Source organism: Gigantopelta aegis, chromosome 11 (genome assembly GCF_016097555.1).
Source record: "Gigantopelta aegis isolate Gae_Host chromosome 11, Gae_host_genome, whole genome shotgun sequence".
NCBI classification, from domain to species: Eukaryota; Metazoa; Mollusca; class Gastropoda; order Neomphalida; family Peltospiridae; genus Gigantopelta; species Gigantopelta aegis.
In genome coordinates this window covers 1,248,346-1,267,192 of record NC_054709.1, presented here as the reverse complement: position 1 = coordinate 1,267,192, position 18,847 = coordinate 1,248,346, and the positions used below count along the sequence as shown (strand labels likewise).

The 18,847-nt window shown below is 42.1% G+C and overlaps 2 protein-coding genes across 2 annotated transcripts; one reads left to right on the top strand and one right to left on the bottom strand.

Moving 5' to 3' along the window:
* Positions 1 to 1,729: 1,729 nt before the first annotated feature.
* On the bottom strand, positions 1,730 to 3,031 carry LOC121385478 (uncharacterized protein F54H12.2-like). Its single transcript, XM_041516177.1, has one exon. The coding sequence runs from the start codon at positions 3,029 to 3,031 to the stop codon at positions 1,730 to 1,732; it is 1,302 nt and encodes a 433-aa protein (XP_041372111.1).
* A 7,136-nt stretch (positions 3,032 to 10,167) lies between these two features.
* Positions 10,168 to 11,169, top strand: LOC121385476 (5-hydroxytryptamine receptor 4-like). The gene has a single exon (XM_041516174.1). The coding sequence runs from the start codon at positions 10,168 to 10,170 to the stop codon at positions 11,167 to 11,169; it is 1,002 nt and encodes a 333-aa protein (XP_041372108.1).
* The last annotated feature ends 7,678 nt before the right edge of the window (positions 11,170 to 18,847 follow it).

The window sequence follows — 18,847 nt, the reverse complement described above, 5'->3', positions numbered from 1 at the left end:
CATAGAGCTACTGTTTACACAAGGATGTCATCACAGAAGACTGAGTGTCGTATTCATTACCCAAAACCTCTATGGACAGGGAAAGTCTGCCAGAACCATTGCTCTCAACACCTGGTATCTTGTCCTCTTTAAAAATGTGAGAGATACATCACAGATCATGACGCTGGGCCGTCAGTTGTTTCCTGGCCGTGCTGGTGTTTTGGTAGAAGCATACAGGGATGCCATGAAGACCCCTTTTAATTATTTGGTGGTGGACATGTCGCCCCATGGTGATGATAAGCTGAGACTGAGAACTCGGATATTTCCCAATGAAGACTCCATCGTCTACGTCCCGAGAGTATAAATAGCACTGCATTTTTAAAGCCACGTCAAAATGTCTCAAGTCATCAAGGAGAACCTGATGTTCTTACAGTTCTTGCTGTCTGGCAAATCGACAAAACAGAAAAGTCTGCTGTTGAAACATATAACCAAGGATCAGTTGAAAACCCTGACATTCATCATTGCCAACATATTGCATAGTGACGTTCCACTCTCTAAACAGGCGTTTGAAAAGTTGAAGAAACACAAAAACGTATTACGTGTGTTGGGTGACAAGACCGTTTCTATCAAGAAGAAGAAACAAGTGTTAAGAGCTGGTATCATCGTGCTCGTGCTACAGAGTATAGCACCCTTGTTAAAAACTGCATGATGCAACACGTGGCCAAAAACATTCTGGTGCCTGAAGAAAAATATATACGACTATTAAAAGGACAAGTGATGGATGCAACACAACCCAAACAAATTCAAGATGGAAAAGGGCAAACACCTCCTACAGTGTACAAACCCGTGGCTGTTGTGAAGACAATGGACCCAAAGAAGATGCTGACCCCAGAGAAATCAATAAAGATGGAAGCAAGCATACAGAAGCGGCCACCAGGAATACCACAACGAAAGCTCAAGAAAATTAGGAGAAAGAAAACATTTAAATGGAAATCATTGTAAAGTGGAATAAAGGTCTGCTCCTTAACCTTTATATCTACTGATTTGAAACGGGAGCAAATAAATGATTTGAAAAATGTTGTTATGTTGATGTTGTGTTGTAGTAAAAACAGAACACAGTGCCATACCTCCCAACCGTCCATCGATTCGAGCGGGACTTGTGTGGGCTAGCGAAATTTTGGGTTGTTTTTCATTTATTTCTAATTACAATCTCTGGTCTCTCTAGAGACAACTACACATGCAATGGACACACATTGGGTTACACCGAGAGGCCTTAAGGGCAAACACTATAATGTACAATGATTAAAATATGTTAAGGCAAACTGATACACGATAGCTTCGTTGACTATAATATCTGAACAAAAATAATTTTGAATGTCTCTGAGCGACGATCCCGTCGATTTCATAGCAACGTAAAACAAAGCAAAAAGTCCACACGAGTTGCTGTTGGCGTCTTGAAGCACCCTGTCGTTGTAATGGGTGCATGTACTGTTTCTTTGCAGAAAGGCTCGAAATTGTCTCTGGTAATATGCTGGAGGCTTTCCAAAACTGTCAAAGAATTCTCCATGGTTAGCACTGTCTAACCATATGGCCACCCAGTGTTGTCCTCTCATCGTCGAGGGTTCTGTATTGACAATGAATCCTCGTGGAAAACGAGTCAGTCGGTGTTGTGGAAGTTCATCTGCAGCATACACTCTGACATGTCTCGTGACTGGATCAGCGTTCAGAGCACATTCCAACTGTAAAGTGTTCATGGTTCTGCATACAAGACGTTCCTGGCTCCGTCGATTTGAAGCAGAAGGTTGTCTTCCGAGTAGATCAAACAGTTGACCGTTTCTGGCAAGGCTTTTTTAAACTGTAAGTCCAGTCTAAGATTACCCCTTTTTATAAGATCCAGGTATCCGTCCTTCAAGTGGTAAGGTTCCAAGGTGAATTGATAGAGAGCATATCCACTTGAGAAATCCTCTCTAGACACGTCCAGTCCTATGGATTCTCTTCCTTCAAACAGACTGTTGTAGGCCGAGATGTACTGATTATTGCCTACGTGCAGAGGTTGAGCCGGTAAGGATTCTCCATTCACGTACAAGGCAATCGTGTCCAGATCGTACATGGCAAAATTGAATGGATTTTTGGTGTAACTGCCATTCACTGCTTCGGCAGAGACCAGTGCCACCACAACTTTGTTGGGACATTTATTTTGAAACAGGTGATCCCAGGTGAAACTCAGTTGTCCCTTGGGTATAGAGGCCACTTTGATGTCGCTCCTTGTGAAAGGATATTTGGCTTCAGTGTCCTGCAGTGTTTTGGCATGGGCTGTGATGATGGCCGTATTGGGTCGCACTTTGCAGATTCTGAGGTATACGTCTTCGATCTTGACTTTGTAATCAGGATTATCTTCTCCTGCCAACAAACTGAAGGAAGGCCTGGTCCGAAACAGTTTGATCTGTAGATTGACGCCATTGATGAGATAACGTTTGATGTCGAAAAAGTCTTCATACAGCGGTCCTTCCATATCCACGGTGTGACTGGTTTCACATAAAGCACCTCTGTTAGCAAGTCCCGAATTGATGCCTGTTATAGGATCTGAGCTGTCTATGTCTTGTGCATCATCTTTGTAGTACAGTTGAGATTGCAGAGACGATTCCTTAGCTGTGGACGTACCATTCAACAACACTTTAAGATAGCTCTTGTATGGATACAGATTGGTCGAGGTAGTGATGAGTTTTCCATTGAGGGTCAGATCCACTTGAGACCACAAACTCTGGAGCCATAGATTGACGGGTCCCACCTTTTCATCTTTGACCAAAATGCTGCCATCGGCTTTGGTAATTTTGGCTTTCACGTGTAGTTTGGTACGTTTCAGGTCGATGTAATCGATGCCTTGTCCATAAACGTTAAACTCCACAGGACTGTTTTCCGTGGTGATCTGGGATGTGGGTCTCGTATCTTCGTAATAGATTTTTTCCACCGAAGTGAATGTACGTGGAAGTTCAAAAATAGATAATTCTTCGGCATGGGCCTCTACTTCAGCTTTATTCATATACGAAGCCATCTTACTTCTTTTTACTAAAGCGATCTGTCTTCTGCTTTTTCTGATTGCTTCTGTTCGTTGTGTCTCCTTTGCGCTTTCTTGGTGAACTGACTGCTTGCTCTGTTGCTTTCCCTTTTATACTTTTCAGAAGACGTTTCTGTTCGGCCTTAGCTTGTTCTACTACTTGTTGCGTTGGGGAGACCATGACAACACTGGGTGCCGGGGGTTTGTTTTGTTCTTCTTTTTCTTTTTTCCATGTGGGGTCGTAGAGTTCTAGGCATCGATCCACACTGTACATGATCTGACTTTGCCCACCACGTTGAATTTCGAAGTGAGGCTGAAGTTTGCCTTGTGCCTGCAGCTTGTAGAAACGGGTCCACTTGTCCACGTTTGGAACATATAGCTTGTATTGGTCTGACATGTTGCTCCTCTGAAGGTTCTATCTCAAATGATGATGGTTTTTGACAGACATCCTATTTATAGAGATCCTGCATATCTCCAGCGGTCCGTGACCACTGACCATACGGTTTTTGCTTTCATCTGATCCAAGTGACTGTCGTCCAAAATGAAGGCTAACAATGGGGTGTTTTGTTTCAATATACGTTTTCTAGTTCTATTCATCACGGCAGGTGATACCAGCATTTTCAACATGTTCAGATACTCGTTGTTAGACTGTAAAAATCGACGTTTCTGTCCTGCTGTGACGTTAATACGTCCGTCCAGCAACCCTTGAACAATCGCCACCAAGGCCAACATTTGTTCTTCATTCATATCATTCAGTAATCCCAGAGTCATATGGTAATCGTGAATGTTCGTCATCATTTTTAAATAATTGTAATGTTTCAACACGTATTGGTCCATGTCTTAAAACCAAAAAGGCTGTGGTTTCACGTGCAGTGTCACCGTCACTGGTCCTGTAATAAATGAAGCTGGATTGCCATCTGCGTCCTGTATATAGATGTCCACGATCTGCACATCTTCCAGTCTCAGGGGTACGTAATGGTAGTTTGGAAACACAAAAGATTTTTCCTTTTTATTCCCCATCAAACAGATGCGTCTCAGCAAGGGCTCCTTTCTTTCTCCAACGTGTGAGCTGTGGCAGATGTTGGAACACACGTAAATGTCACGACAGTCTGATTTTCTTGAGACGTCCCAGTTCTGAATGGTGATTTCGGTGGCTGCTACCACCCACTTTTTTCCGAGATGTAGTCTGTCATATAGATTGACTCTAAAAGACCAGTGTGTGTTGTCGGGAAAGTAAGACGTACTGTCTGTACTTCGAATGGTAATGTACTTATCCATGGTGCTTATTCGTTTTGATCTTGGGATTTGGCAGCAAATAACCCAAGCTACTGCTGAGTAGTGCTGTCCACAAGTTAGAATTACCTTGATGAAGAGATAAGTTGATGATACACGTAATCACCACCACGTATATGATGATGATTTGAGAGAAAAATACCGTTTCCGATTTGGCCACACGTTTACCAAAAAATGTCCAGGTATCACCCGAATGACTTCTTGACAGAGGTTGTGTCTCTACAATTTCTTCCATGATAATGAAAAGTCAAACATGTACTGAGGTCTTTTATACTGTCTGATATCGAACAACGTCTGCTTCTGGAATCCACGAATTGTACTTCTTAGGCCAGTGAAGCCATTTCACCAACACTTCTTTCTGTTTGTTCCGTGTTCTCCTTTTCACAATGTCTTGGATACGGTACAGTTGATCAGGATTCTCATTTACCTTCTGAAGTTCAGCTGCATAGAATGTCCCTTCGATGGCATCACCACCCCAGTCCTTTAATTTGTACAAGTCTTTACCTTGAGACCAGTACCTTTTCTCAATGGTAAATATTTCGCCAGACCATTTCTCTTGGTATTCCCGATCAAAGGTGCCCCGAAGATGACTGACTGACTCGTACTTTATCACCTATGTTAAATGTAAACTTCTTTTTGTGGATTGCCTTTTTAGGTTTGATCAGGTACTGAGACAGACGGACCTCTTCTTCGTTCGTTTGGTTGACACTGACTGGTGTTTGACCTAACATTCGATGCTTGGTGTGGTTATAGCTATAGACGACTTTCTCTAGAACATCCATGTACTTGTAAGTAAAGTTTTTTAACATGTAGCGATAGAGACGCATTTTGATGGTCTTAATGACCCGTTCGGCATAACTTGCTTTGGTTTCATTTAGAGCAAACAGCTGCGTTATGCCATGCGACTTCAACAATGCTTTGACCTTATGGTTCTTGTATTCTGACCCTGAATCGGACTGAAACAGCTTGGGTTTTCTGGACTCTGATTTCCAGAATTCTGTCAAAGTCTCTACCACGTCGTTCCCCGTTTTCGACTTGAGTGGTAGCACCCACAAGTACCTGGAGAACAGGTCAATGATCACCATGAGGTATCTCACCCCTTCATTGTATTTAGCCAAACTGACCATATCCATTAGATCGGATTGCCAGTGACTGTCTAACCCTTCCACAACATAGGTATTACGTGGAAACTTTCGCCTCACTTGATGTGTCATGGTATAGGTCTCTTGACCTTTCAACCATGATTTAATACGTGTCAGAGGAATGTTAAATTTACCCTCTGCTTTAACAGCTTGATACAGTTTACTAGGACCTGCATAACTCCCAGGGTGCTTTGCATCGTAGTAAATAGACTCTAGGTACCTTTCCCACCGAGACATGGTTCTCAACTGACCTACGTGCCACAAAGTCATGCTATTTATAAATAACAAAAGGATACAACACACAATTTTATTACTAAACAACAAAAATGTAGTACATAAAATATATGACAAAACATAGTGACAAAAACACGTGTCTCACGTGTGTTTAAAACTGATAATGTCTCAACACGTTATTGTTCTAAGTAAGTGAGGGTCGGGTCAGTAGGACGTTGCACACGGCACAGTAGGCCGTGACGTCATCAAGGTCAGTCTAAGTAGGTCAGGGCCACGGAAAGTAGGTCATGGGGCTATACAGGACGAGGTCACGGTACAAGGCCGTGACGTCATCAAGGTCAAGGTCACGGAAAGTAGGTCATGGCGCTATATAGGCCCGGGTACTACTCACTAGGGCACATTGATTTATTAATCATCAGCTACTGGATGCCAAACATTTGACAATTTTGACATATAGTCTTAGGGAGGAAACCCGCTACATTTTCCCGTTAGTTGCAAGGGATTTTTATTTATGCACCATCCCACAGACAGGATTGCACATACCACGGCCTTTGATATACCAGTCATGGTGCACTGGCTGGAACGAGAAATAGCCCAATGGGTCACCGACGGGCATCGATCCCAGACAGACCACGCATCATGCGAGGATTTTACCACTGAGCTATATCCCGACCCCCACACACCCACCCCCGATAAAGAACACGGTTATCGGTATTACTGACACTCACTGACAGCTATGTATGTAAACTGGAGACCAGTCCTTCGACAGTCTGCTGAACATATTTGATTAAATCGTTAAGAAGAGTTTTAACTATTTGGGGACTGTTAGTAATTAATTTTAGATATTTTATCACGCATATAAAGAATCGGCATTAGTTGCAGTACCGAAATTGTTCTAGATACTATAGTATATAATAAATATAATTAATTATTGACCATTTCAAGTTTTAGGTTTTAAATATTAAGGCAGCAGTCTGCTAAAAATATATATTTAAGGCAGTCAGGTCTGTGCACTACCCAACCCCCCACCCCCACCCCCACCCCCACCCCCACCCCCACCCCCGCCTATCTCCTCCAATCTCTCTCTCCCTCCATGCCTGTCAAAATTATATAATCATCATTCTGGACAAAACGTTAAGTTTAAGTTTTAAAAGATGAAAGAAATATAAAGTACCTTTTGTCAAATGTATCATATAAAATATTTTACCGTTGGATATGTTATATTTATTAGTATACAAGCCAAAAGAAGGGTGCGAAGAGTAACAGTATGTCGTCCACTGTACTAGATAGTAAGTTCACAATAGTCAATGACGTCATAATTTGACGTCAGTTGTCTTCCCACAAATATTCAGACATGTGACGTCAAACTGTGTTGGACATTTTTTTATAAGATTTGTTGAGGTTTCTGATTGGATGTTGTGGTGAGTTTGATGTTTACTAGGTGCAAGATTTCGGGTCACTGGATGGGATGGTTTGCGTTTGTGGGGTACGCAACTTTACATTTACGCGTCAATCGGTTAATATGGTTACAGTTAGATTTTAAAATTAAAACTCTGTTCATGTATTTACAGAAATCCATGGATTCCAAGATTTCGGAAGGAATGTTCTAGAATAAATTCTTGATTCAATAGCAGGGTTTCTGCCAGAGGGCAAAACAGGTATGACACCATACCCAGATGTTTTGCATATTTTATTTTTTTCGTTAACCTTTTGACAAAAGTAATGACTCTTATCATTACTGTATGATTTTCTTAACCCTAGCCCTTAGCCTAACCCATTTTCTGTCTGGAGGAGATGGGAGGCACATACGCGCGCGCGCGCACACACACACACACACACACACACACACACACACACACACACCACGGGCGTAGGAAGGTACCAAAAGGTATGATGAGAGGAACACACACACACACACACACCACGGGCGTAGGAAGGTGCCAAAGAGGTATGATGGAAGGAACACACACACACACACCACGGGCGTAGGAAGGTGCCAAAAAGGTATGATGGGAGGAACACACACACACACACACACACACACACACATCACGGCGTAGGAAGGTCCCAAAAGGTATGATGGGAGGAACACACACACACACACACACACACACCACGGGCGTAGGAAGGTGCCAAAAAGTATGATGGGAGGCACACAAACACACACACACACACACACACACGTAAAATATTAATATATATAAACCATCGCTGCTGTTACAAAGTAGGGGGCACATGCCTCTCTGTCCCACCCCTCCCCTGCTTCCTACGCCAGTGCACACTAAAGCTCGTGACGACTGAATATTATTTCACTCGGAACAAAACATACGAAATGGAAGCTCGTTTATTACACTATAATTATGTTTGTTTATGCTAATTGCGTGTTTATGTGATTAATGTATCTCCATTATTAACTCGTAAAGCTGTTAATGTGATGCATGTATCTTTATTGTTTATTCGTAAAACTGTTAATGTGATGCATGTATTTTCATTGTTCACTCGTAAAACTGTTAATGTGATGCATGTATCTATTGTTTATTTGTAAAACTGTTAATGTGATGCATGTATCTATTGTTCACTCGTAAAACTGTTAATGTGATGCATGTATCTATTGTTTATTTGTAAAACTGTTAATGTGATGCATGTATCTATTGTACTCGTAAAACTGTTAATGTGATGCATGTATCTATTGTTTATTTGTAAAACTGTTAATGTGATGCATGTATGTCATTTGGTAACTCGTAAATCTGCTAATGTGATGTATGTGCTGGATTTTATTGGGGGGGGGGGGGGCATATTTGGGAAGGGACAACCCACACTATGTATGTATGATTTCATAAAATTTAATAGTTAACAAAAAGGTTTGATTGGGGGTGTATGCCACCCTCCCCACCACCACCACCTCGCTACCCCACTGGATGCATGTAGGCCTATCTTCATCCGATCATTATATCGATTATGAATTACGTCACTCATATGGGTTAGGGACAGACGGAATTTGCGTTTTATCCCTGCTTCTACTTTTCTGTACTTTCAGTTAACTTCAGGACACTTCTTTGGAGAACTCCGTTCAGACCAGTCAATGCGCATGCAGTGCTGTATAAACAATGTTGTCGAGACTGTTCCTATAGGTAATCTGGAGAGGAAAATTCAAAGCAGATGTGAAAAAGATAACGACTACTATTACAAAAACAACAACATCAACAGTACAAAAATAACAATAAAAAACTAAAACAAACCCCCTCCTACTTTGCCTCGGACAACGCTAATGTGTAACACAAATTATTAAAAATATATATATATTGTCCATCCATAATATTTATTTAAAGATAGAAAACAAAATCAGTTCTCTTTCTTTACTATTGTTATTATTATTGGGGTGGTTGTTGTTTTTAAACCATCTGGTGTGGCGTTTTGGCCATGAGAACTCTAGTTTTCAAGTTTTACTTTGAGGCGCTTGAAGAACTGTACCAAATTGTTCAGATGTCTTCAAAACGTTCCTTGCAAAGGCAGTGCACAACCTGTTTTTGAAGAACTGTATACAGAATCGTTTCAATACAGAGTAGATTTCCCCTCCGTGGATTACAGATAATTGTTTTCAAGAACTGCACACATCGTTGGAAGACGGCGATCGTCAAGTAAGGCAGTAGAATTCCCTTCCGTGGATTACAGATCATTGTTTTCAAGAACTGCACACATCGCTACAAGAGGGCGATCGTCAATTAAGGCACACATCGCTGGAAGAGGGCGATCGTCAAGTAAGGCACACATCGCTGCAAGAGGGCGATTGTCAAGTAAGGCACACATCGCTGCAAGAGGGCGATCGTCGAGTAAGGCACACATCGCTGGAAGAAAGCATTCGTCAAGTAAGGCACACATCGCTGGAAGACGGCGATCGTCAAGTAAGGCACACATCGCTGGAAGACGGTGATCATCAAGTAAGGCACACATCGCTGGAAGAGGGCGATCGTCAAGTAAGGCACACATCGCTGGAAGAGGGCATTCGTCAAGTAAGGCACACATCGCTGGAAGAGCATTCGTCAAGTAAGGCACACATCGCTGGAAGACGGCGATCGTCAAGTAAGGGACACATCGTTGGAAGAGGGCCATCGTCAAGTAAGGCACACATCGCTGGAAGAGGGCCATCGTCAAGTAAGGCACACATCGCTGGAAGAGGGCCATCGTCAAGTAAGGCACACATCGCTGGAAGACGGTGATCGCCAAGTAAGGCACACATCGCTGGAAGAGGGCGATCGTCAAGTAAGGCACACATCGCTGGAAGAGGGCCATCGTCAAGTAAGGCACACATCGCTGGAAGAGGGCCATCGTCAAGTAAGGCACACATCGCTGGAAGACGGTGATCGCCAAGTAAGGCACACATCGCTGGAAGAGGGCGATCGTCAAGTAAGGCACACATCGCTGGAAGAGGGCCATCGTCAAGTAAGGCACTGTGTGAGAGAAGACATGTCCAATGGTACGCGGCTGACACACGAAATCTGTTCGACGATGCTGGCCACCATGATGGGCAGCCAGACGATGCACGGCATGGCGACGCGCTACATGATGACCCTGGTGCTGTCCTGCCTGCCGCTGCTGGCCGTCGTGGGCAACACGCTCGTCATCCTGTCCGTGGCCATGTTCTCGCACATGCAGACGCTGACGAACGCCTTCGTCGTGTCGCTCGCCGTGGCCGACCTGTGCGTGGCGACGTTGGTGATGCCGTACGACATCTACATGAACTTCACGAACCGCGTGTGGTCTCTCGGCAGGACGTCGTGCCTGGTGGCGCACAGCTTCTGCGTGATGACGTGCACGGCGTCCATCTACAACCTGTGCTGCCTGGCGCTCGACCGCTACCTGGCCATGTGCAGACCCTTCCTGCGGCTGTCGTCGTCGGTAGCCGTCGCGCTGCTGCTCGCCTGCTGGCTGATGCCCGCCCTGCTGTCGTTCGTGCCCATCATGAACAGGTGGAACCACATCGACATCGACGACGTTGTCCACTGCATGCACGTCCTCAAGCAGGGCCAGGACTGCGAGCTGGTCTTCAACCGCCGGTTCGCGCTGGTCGGCTTCGTCGTCGCCTTCCTCGTCCCGCTGCTGCTGATGGGTATCCTCAACTGGAGGATCTACCTGGCCGCCGCCAGGCACCTGAAGGAGGTCGTGCACGTGCAGAAGGTGGGCGCGGGTAGGCGCGACAGCAAGACCCAGAACGAGCGGATCGCCAAGGCCCTCGGCATCATCATGGCCTGCTTCGGCGTCTGCTGGTCGCCGTTCTTCGTGTGCGGCGTCGTCAACCCGTTCGTGAGGTACACGATCCCGCACGACTTGTGGACGTTCGCCAAGTGGGCCGGCTTCGTGAATTCCGTGATCAATCCCTTGCTCCTGTACAGCTTCAACAAACGCTTCCACAGGGCCTTCTGCAGGCTCCTCAACAGCTTCGTACTTTGTAGCCGTAGAAAACGGTAGAAGGAGCGCAACGTACATGTTATAGCCATAAGCGTACGCAACTGCCTCCCCCCTCCCCTAGTGCTGGATCAAAACCTCAAATTTGGGCAAAAAGTATACAGATATTCAGGCAAAATGTGCTAACCTGTAAGGTCTCCACGAGTACTCTGGCACAGGCCGAGTCTAGCAAGACTCGAGCCCGTTCGGAGGACTCCGAGTGCAAGTGAGACCATGTAGGGCATTAATTTCAGCAGTAACTAATCAGTAATACAAGTTACTCAATGGTTATATGATCAAATGTTGGCTTCTCTTTTTAAGTTGGCCTTCCGTCTGTCCGTCACAGCACTGAACATATCAGCCGGTTTCTAAATGCAATACAATGGCATGATTTGACATGTATACATGTTCAGAGCTGGAATTCAGATGCATAGTGCTAGTTTACTGTATTCCTTAGTCTCATTATCATCCAGCGTAAGTGTCGGGTTCTCGGGTCCGGGTCGAGTTTGACCCACGAGTACTCGAGTCCAATATGTTGGACGCGTGGAGGCCCTACTAACCTGAGAATCGTGAGATCCTTTTACCATGTATTTCCATCATTCTACCCTCAAAATTAGGTGTAATCCATGTAAAACTGCGTGGCGATTCGTTTGCAACCATATATTATAGCTGTTTAACAGTAATGCTAACATGAATAAATGTTGTTATCCAGATTCAAGCATTTTCGTTTAATTCGGGCAAAAGACGGCCTGCCCCCCTACACAAAAAATGGGAGCCCGTACGCCTATGGTTATAGCCCAAGTTTGATATGACTACGAAACGGTGCAGGTTTCACGCAAGTCTCACTAACAGGCTAGGAAATGTTGCTATAGAAAACGACGCAAAGCGGTTTTGGTGTTCATATAGAAACTTGTAAGCCAAGTTTTATCGTCACAAATCTGCGAAGGATGGGTGCCATAGTGAACAACATTAAACTATTCTGGTAACAATTAGGGCTACTAACAAAAACACGAATTAAATCTCTTAAATGGTATGTGACACCCCCCCCCCCCCCCCCCCCCCCATTTTCTTGCAGGTATATTAATGCGAGGTACCATTTTTTATTTGAGTAGCCTACTTACTACTTGTGTGTGTGTGATTATAAATATCAGTTTTATTTGTAAACGTTAACATTATCGGCAATGGGAATTGATTTTGTACATTGGAACCTTTAGACTGGAGGATTTTTTTAAAGCTGTTTCATAAAAAATTTCAGAAAATTCTGGGCCGGGTTTCCTGAAATTTAGTGTTTAGTTGGGTACGTCAGGGGGATCCATCGTATTAAACAATTGTGTGTATAGGTCGTGTGTTGACCTATATCGCAAATTATGTAACAGAGAGACGGGTGGGGTGGGGTGGAGTGCACAGACCTAACTGCTTTAAGTGTACATATTTAGCAGACATTGCTGCCTTAATATTGAGAGAAAGACACAAAGATATTCATAGTCCGGCAGCGAACCATTAAATCCAAACATAATATTTTGTACAGAAGTATGAAAAATAAAAACATGTAGTAGTAGTAGTAGTAGTAGTAGTAGTAGTAGTAGTAGTAGTAGTAGTAGTAGTAGTAGTAGTAGTAGTAGTAGTAGTAGTAGTAGTAGTAGTAGTAGTAGTGTCAGAGCCGGTTTAAGGATACGCGGAGCCTATAGCACAAATAACAGCGGGGACCCTTCCCAGGATATATATTTTGTAATCCCCTCGGGGAGAGGGGGAAAAATTACCTGAATAAAATAAATAGAGGATATTTCAGGCAGGGGGGGGGGGGGGGGGGGGGGTCAAATATGATTTATATCTCATCTATTTATTATATAACTTTTGGCAATTTACCTTTATTTTTAAAATGCCAGCAGAAAAATAGTTCCGGCTTTCTTACAGTGAAGATAACACTTTCTACAATGACGATAACACATTTTAGAGTGAAATAGTGAAATTTTCACTCTAAAATGTGTTATCGTCACTGAGTGACTGACAACACTTTTATTTCACTGATATTTTAAGATATTTCACTAAATGTTATATGATAAATGTACACATCACCGCGGGGCCCCCTGAAGCAGTATAGGCCTATCAAACACGCTATATAGATATTACAGTATAGGCCTGTCAAACACGCTATATAGTTATATCACAGTATAGGCCTGTCAAACACGCTATATAGTTATATCACAGTATAGGCCTGTCAAACACGCTATATAGTTATATCACAGTATAGGCCTGTCAAACACGCTATATAGATATATCACAGCATAGGCCTATCAAACACGCTATATAGATATCACAGTATAGGCCTGTCTAACAAGCTATATAGTTATATCACAGTATAGGCCTGTCAAACACGCTATATAGATATCACAGTATAGGCCTGTCAAACAAGCTATATAGTTATATCACAGTATAGGCCTGTCAAACAAGCTATATAGTTATATCACAGTATAGGCCTGTCAAACAAGCTATATAGTTATATCACAGTATAGGCCTATCAAACACGCTATATAGATATCACAGTATATGCCTAGCAAACAAGCTATTTATGTGGTTATATGACAGTATAGGCCTATCAAACATGCTATATACTTATATCACAGTATAGGTCCGTCAAACAAGCTATGTATGTGGTTATATCACAGTGTAGGCCTATCAAACACGCTATATAGTTATATCACAGCATAGGCCTATCAAACAAGCTATTTATGTGGTTATATCACAGCATAGGCCTGTCAAACACGCTATATAGTTATATCACAGTATAGGCCTATCAAACAAGCTATTTATGTGGTCATATCACAATATAGGCCTATCAAACAAGCTATTTATGTGGATATATCACAGTATAGGCCTATCAAACAAGCTATTTATGTGGATATATCACAGTATAGGCCTATCAAACACGCTATATAGTAATATCACAGTATAGGCCTATCAAACACGCTATATAGTAATATCACAGTATACGCCTATCAAACAAGCTATGTGGATATATCACAGTATAGGCCTATCAAACACGCTATATAGTAATATCACAGTATAGGCCTATCAAACAAGCTATTTATGTGGTTATATGACAGTATAGGCCTACCAAACACGCTATATAGTTATATCACAGTATAGGCCTGTCAAACAAGCTATTTATGTGGTTATGTCACAGTGTAGGCCTATCAAACAAGCTATATGGTTATACCAAAGTATAGGGCTATCAAACAAGCTATTTATGTGGTTATATCACAGCAAAGGCCTGTCAAACACGCTATATAGTTATATCACAGTATAGGCCTGTCAAACAAGCTATTTATGTGGTTATGTCACAGCAAAGGCCTGTCAAACACGCTATATAGTTATATCACAGTATAGGCCTGTCAAACAAGCTATTTATGTGGTTATGCCACAGTAAAGGCCTGTCAAACACGCTATATAGTTATATCTCAATATAGGCCTGTCAAACAAGCTATTTATGTGGTTATGTCACAGCAAAGGCCTGTCAAACACGCTATATAGTTATATCACAGTATAGGCCTATCAAACAAGCTATTTATGTGGTTATATCACAGTATAGGCCTACCAAACACGCTATATAGTTATATCACAGTATAGGCTATATAGTTATATCACAGTGTAGGCTATGTGGTTATCTCACAGTGTAGGCTATGTTGTTATCTCACAGTGTAGGCTATGTGGTTATATGACAGTATAGGCTATATGGTTATATGACAGTATAGGCTATATGGTTATATGAGAGTATAAGCTATGTGGTAATCTCACAGTGTAGGCTATGTGGTTATATGACAGTGTAGGCTATGTGGTTATCTCACTGTGTAGACTATGTGGTTATCTCACAGTGTAGGCTATGTGGTTATCTCACAGTGTAGGCTATGTGATTATCTCACAGTGTAGGCTATGTGGTTATCTCACAGTATAGGCTATATGGTTATCTCACAGTATAGGCTATATGGTTATCTCACAGTATAGGCTATGTGGTTATATGACAGTATAGGCTATGTGGTTATATGACAGTATAGGCTATGTGGTTATATGACAGTATAGGCTATATGGTTATCTCACAGTATAGGCTATGTAGTTATCTCACATTATAGGCTATGTGGTTATCTCACAGTATAGGCTATACAGTTATCTCACAGTATAGGCTATGTGGTTATATGACAGTATAGGCTATATGGTTATATGACAGTATAGGCTATATGGTTATATGAGAGTATAAGCTATGTGGTAATCTCACAGTGTAGGCTATGTGGTTATATGACAGTGTAGGCTATGTGGTTATCTCACTGTGTAGGCTATGTGGTTATCTCACAGTGTAGGCTATGTGGTTATCTCACAGTGTAGGCTATGTGATTATCTCACAGTGTAGGCTATGTGGTTATCTCACAGTATAGGCTATATGGTTATCTCACAGTATAGGCTATATGGTTATCTCACAGTATAGGCTATGTGGTTATATGACAGTATAGGCTATGTGGTTATATGACAGTATAGGCTATGTGGTTATATGACAGTATAGGCTATATGGTTATCTCACAGTATAGGCTATGTAGTTATCTCACATTATAGGCTATGTGGTTATCTCACAGTATAGGCTATACAGTTATCTCACAGTATAGGCTATGTGTTTATCTCACAGTATAGGATATGTGTTTATCTCACAGTATAGGCTATGTAGTTGTATCACAGTATAGGCTATGTGTTTATCTCACAGTATAGGTTATATAGTTATCTCACAGTATAGGCTATATAGTTATCTCACAGTATAGGCTATGTGGTTATCTCACAGTATAGGCTATATAGTTATCTAACAGTATAGGATATGTGGTTATCTCACAGTATAGGCTATGTGGTTATCTCACAGTATAGGCTATGTGGTTATCTCACAGTATAGGCTATGTAGATATATCACAGTATAGGCTATGTGGTTATATCACAGTATAGGCTATGTGGTTATATCACAGAATAGGCTATATAGTCATCTCACAGTATAGTGTCCATTTTTACGAATTGAAACTAGGGTCTGCGACTTCAAGATATATTCACTTGGATTTGCGTAATGACCAAAATATTATTTTTGTTCGTGTGAAATGTAACGATTCAACCTTGTAGGGTCTCCACGAGCACTCGGGCACAGGCCCAGTCTAGCAAGACGAGTCCGTTCACAGAACTGGCCTCAGATTACAGTTATCTTCCCATTTGGTTGTCCAAAATCCGGAAGTTTGACCGCGCAAGTAGTCTGCTGTTTGACTGTGATTATTTCATGGCAGACAGCTATGAAGTGGCAACTGTTTGACTGAAGTGACAGGGGATAGCATGTAGTTTGTAAACATGTGTAACTTGTTGACATTGAAGACTTGTTTGTGGTAATTCCGGCCCATGCAAAAGTAGTGCTTTTTGTGTAAAATGGGTGTACTCCGGCCTGGTTTAGAGGGTGTGTCTGTTTAAACCAATATGCTGGGAGAAAGAGCTGGACAACAGGGGTTGTCCTTTTCAGGGTATGTGTCCCCCATGCAGGCAAAGGTACATACAGAACTTCACGGGCCTGCTGATATTAATAAAAATGTTATAGCCACTAAGGCTATATAGAAACATATAGAGAAATTAATTGTGGTCTGAGGCCAACTCTGGTACCCGCGCAAGAAAGACCACTCTCATTTAATACTATTTTTACGTCATTTTGCCATATGCTTGCCGCCGGTTCCAGTGTACTGTTATGAGACATGGAGGGAAAACAAATGTCGAATGTGTAGAATGCAATACAATGACATGATTTGACATCCATGTTCAGCGCTGGAATTAAGATGCATAATGCTCTTTTACTTTATTCCTTAGTTTCATTAAGTGTTGAAACTGAATTGAATGGATGTTTAACGACACCCCAGCACAAATAATACATCGGCTATTGGGTGTCATACAATGGTAAAAATAAAAAATAAAAGGTTAGGTTAAAAACAGTGTATAGAGCTGTGCGGTGGTACATGAAATTTGAAATGTTAAGTCAAAGACAGTGTAAAGAGCTGTACAAAATAATACATATCACATTTGTTATAAAGGTAAAATTCATGTTACAAATCAAATATTACACAAAAGTAAATATAAATTTGGAATAAAATCCAGTTTCTTTTAAAAACTTTAGTACAAGTTCAGGGTGGAATCTAAAGGATTCCACCACATCCCTTGCTTCGAATATATCGTTTCTAGTCTGGATCAGATGATTACACTCCACCAAAATATGGTGCACCGTCAGTGTACACTGACAATGCTCACACTGAGGTGGAGGATCCTTCTTGAGAATAAATGAATGGGTAATGTAAGTATGTCCGATGCGAGCACGACACAAAACTATTTCATCCCTTCTGCACCGCCTATAGGAGGACTGCCACTCTCTCAGGACTGGCTTAACAGAATGAAGCTAGTTCGCGACCGCATCGTTCCAAATATCTTGCCAAGTAGAAAAGATATAATTATTTACGTGATGTTTGAGATCACTATACCAGCATTGGCACGTGGCAAAGTCAAAGCAGACTTGGCAGCACAATCTGCCCTTTCATTGCCTCTAATGCCAACATGGCTGGGTACCCAACAAAACACAATATTCTTATTGTTAATAGATAAAAAGACACACTTTCGTATCAGCATCCCAATTAAGGGATGTTCCAGCTTCATATATTGTAAAGACGGGAGACACGAAAGTGAGTCGGTATAGATTATAAATTTAGAGGAGCTAGAGTTTTTGATTTTCTCTAGGGCTTTAATAATTGCCCAAGTTTCGGCATTAAATATAGATGCCAAATCAGGCAATCTCATAGAGATTATTTTGTCTGATGGAAAAACTGTGGCACAAGCCACAGAATTCCCATCCCGTGACCCATCCGTGTAAATAGGGATGTAGTCACAGTATTTCTCTTTTATTTCCATAAAATATTGGTTATAAATAATTGGATCCGTGCGATCTTTCTTCAGATGCACGAGATCCAACACATTTTAGGTGGTTTTATGCACCAAGGTGGCAAAACAAAATATGAAGGTGTTTCCAAAATGTCTGAAAGATCAATGTTGGAAGCAGATAAAAGCTGCCTAATGCGAAGACCAAATGTGCAGATTGCATTTTGGCTTCGCATCAAACAAGTTCATAAATCGGTTGTCAAAGATAGCGTTATGGGTGAGGTGTTTTGGCATTGACTTTATCTTGGTAGCATACTGCAGAGACAGCTTTGCACGTCTAGCACCCAAACTAGGTTCGTGTGCATCGACGTACAAACTTTCCACAGGAGATGTTCTGAAAGCACCAAGACAAAGCCTAAGTCACTGGTTGTGTATGGGATCAAGCATCTGCAAGTAAGTCTTGCGTGCCGACCCATACACAATAGAGCCGTAATCTAGTTTAGATCTAATCAAAGATCGATACAGGCGGAGCATAACCTTACGGTCTGCTCCTCACTCTGTGCTGGCAATAACTTTGAGAATATTTAGGGCCTTTAGCCCTTTCTTTTTAACATATTTTAAATGAGGTATGAAAGATAGCTTCCTGTCAAATATAATTCCCAGAAATTTGGTCTCCTCGACCACGGGAATCGGGCTTTTGTCCAGAAACAGATGAGGGTCTAGGTGGTGACCTCTTTTCTGGCAGAAGTGCATACAGACCGTTTTTGACTTTGATAATCGA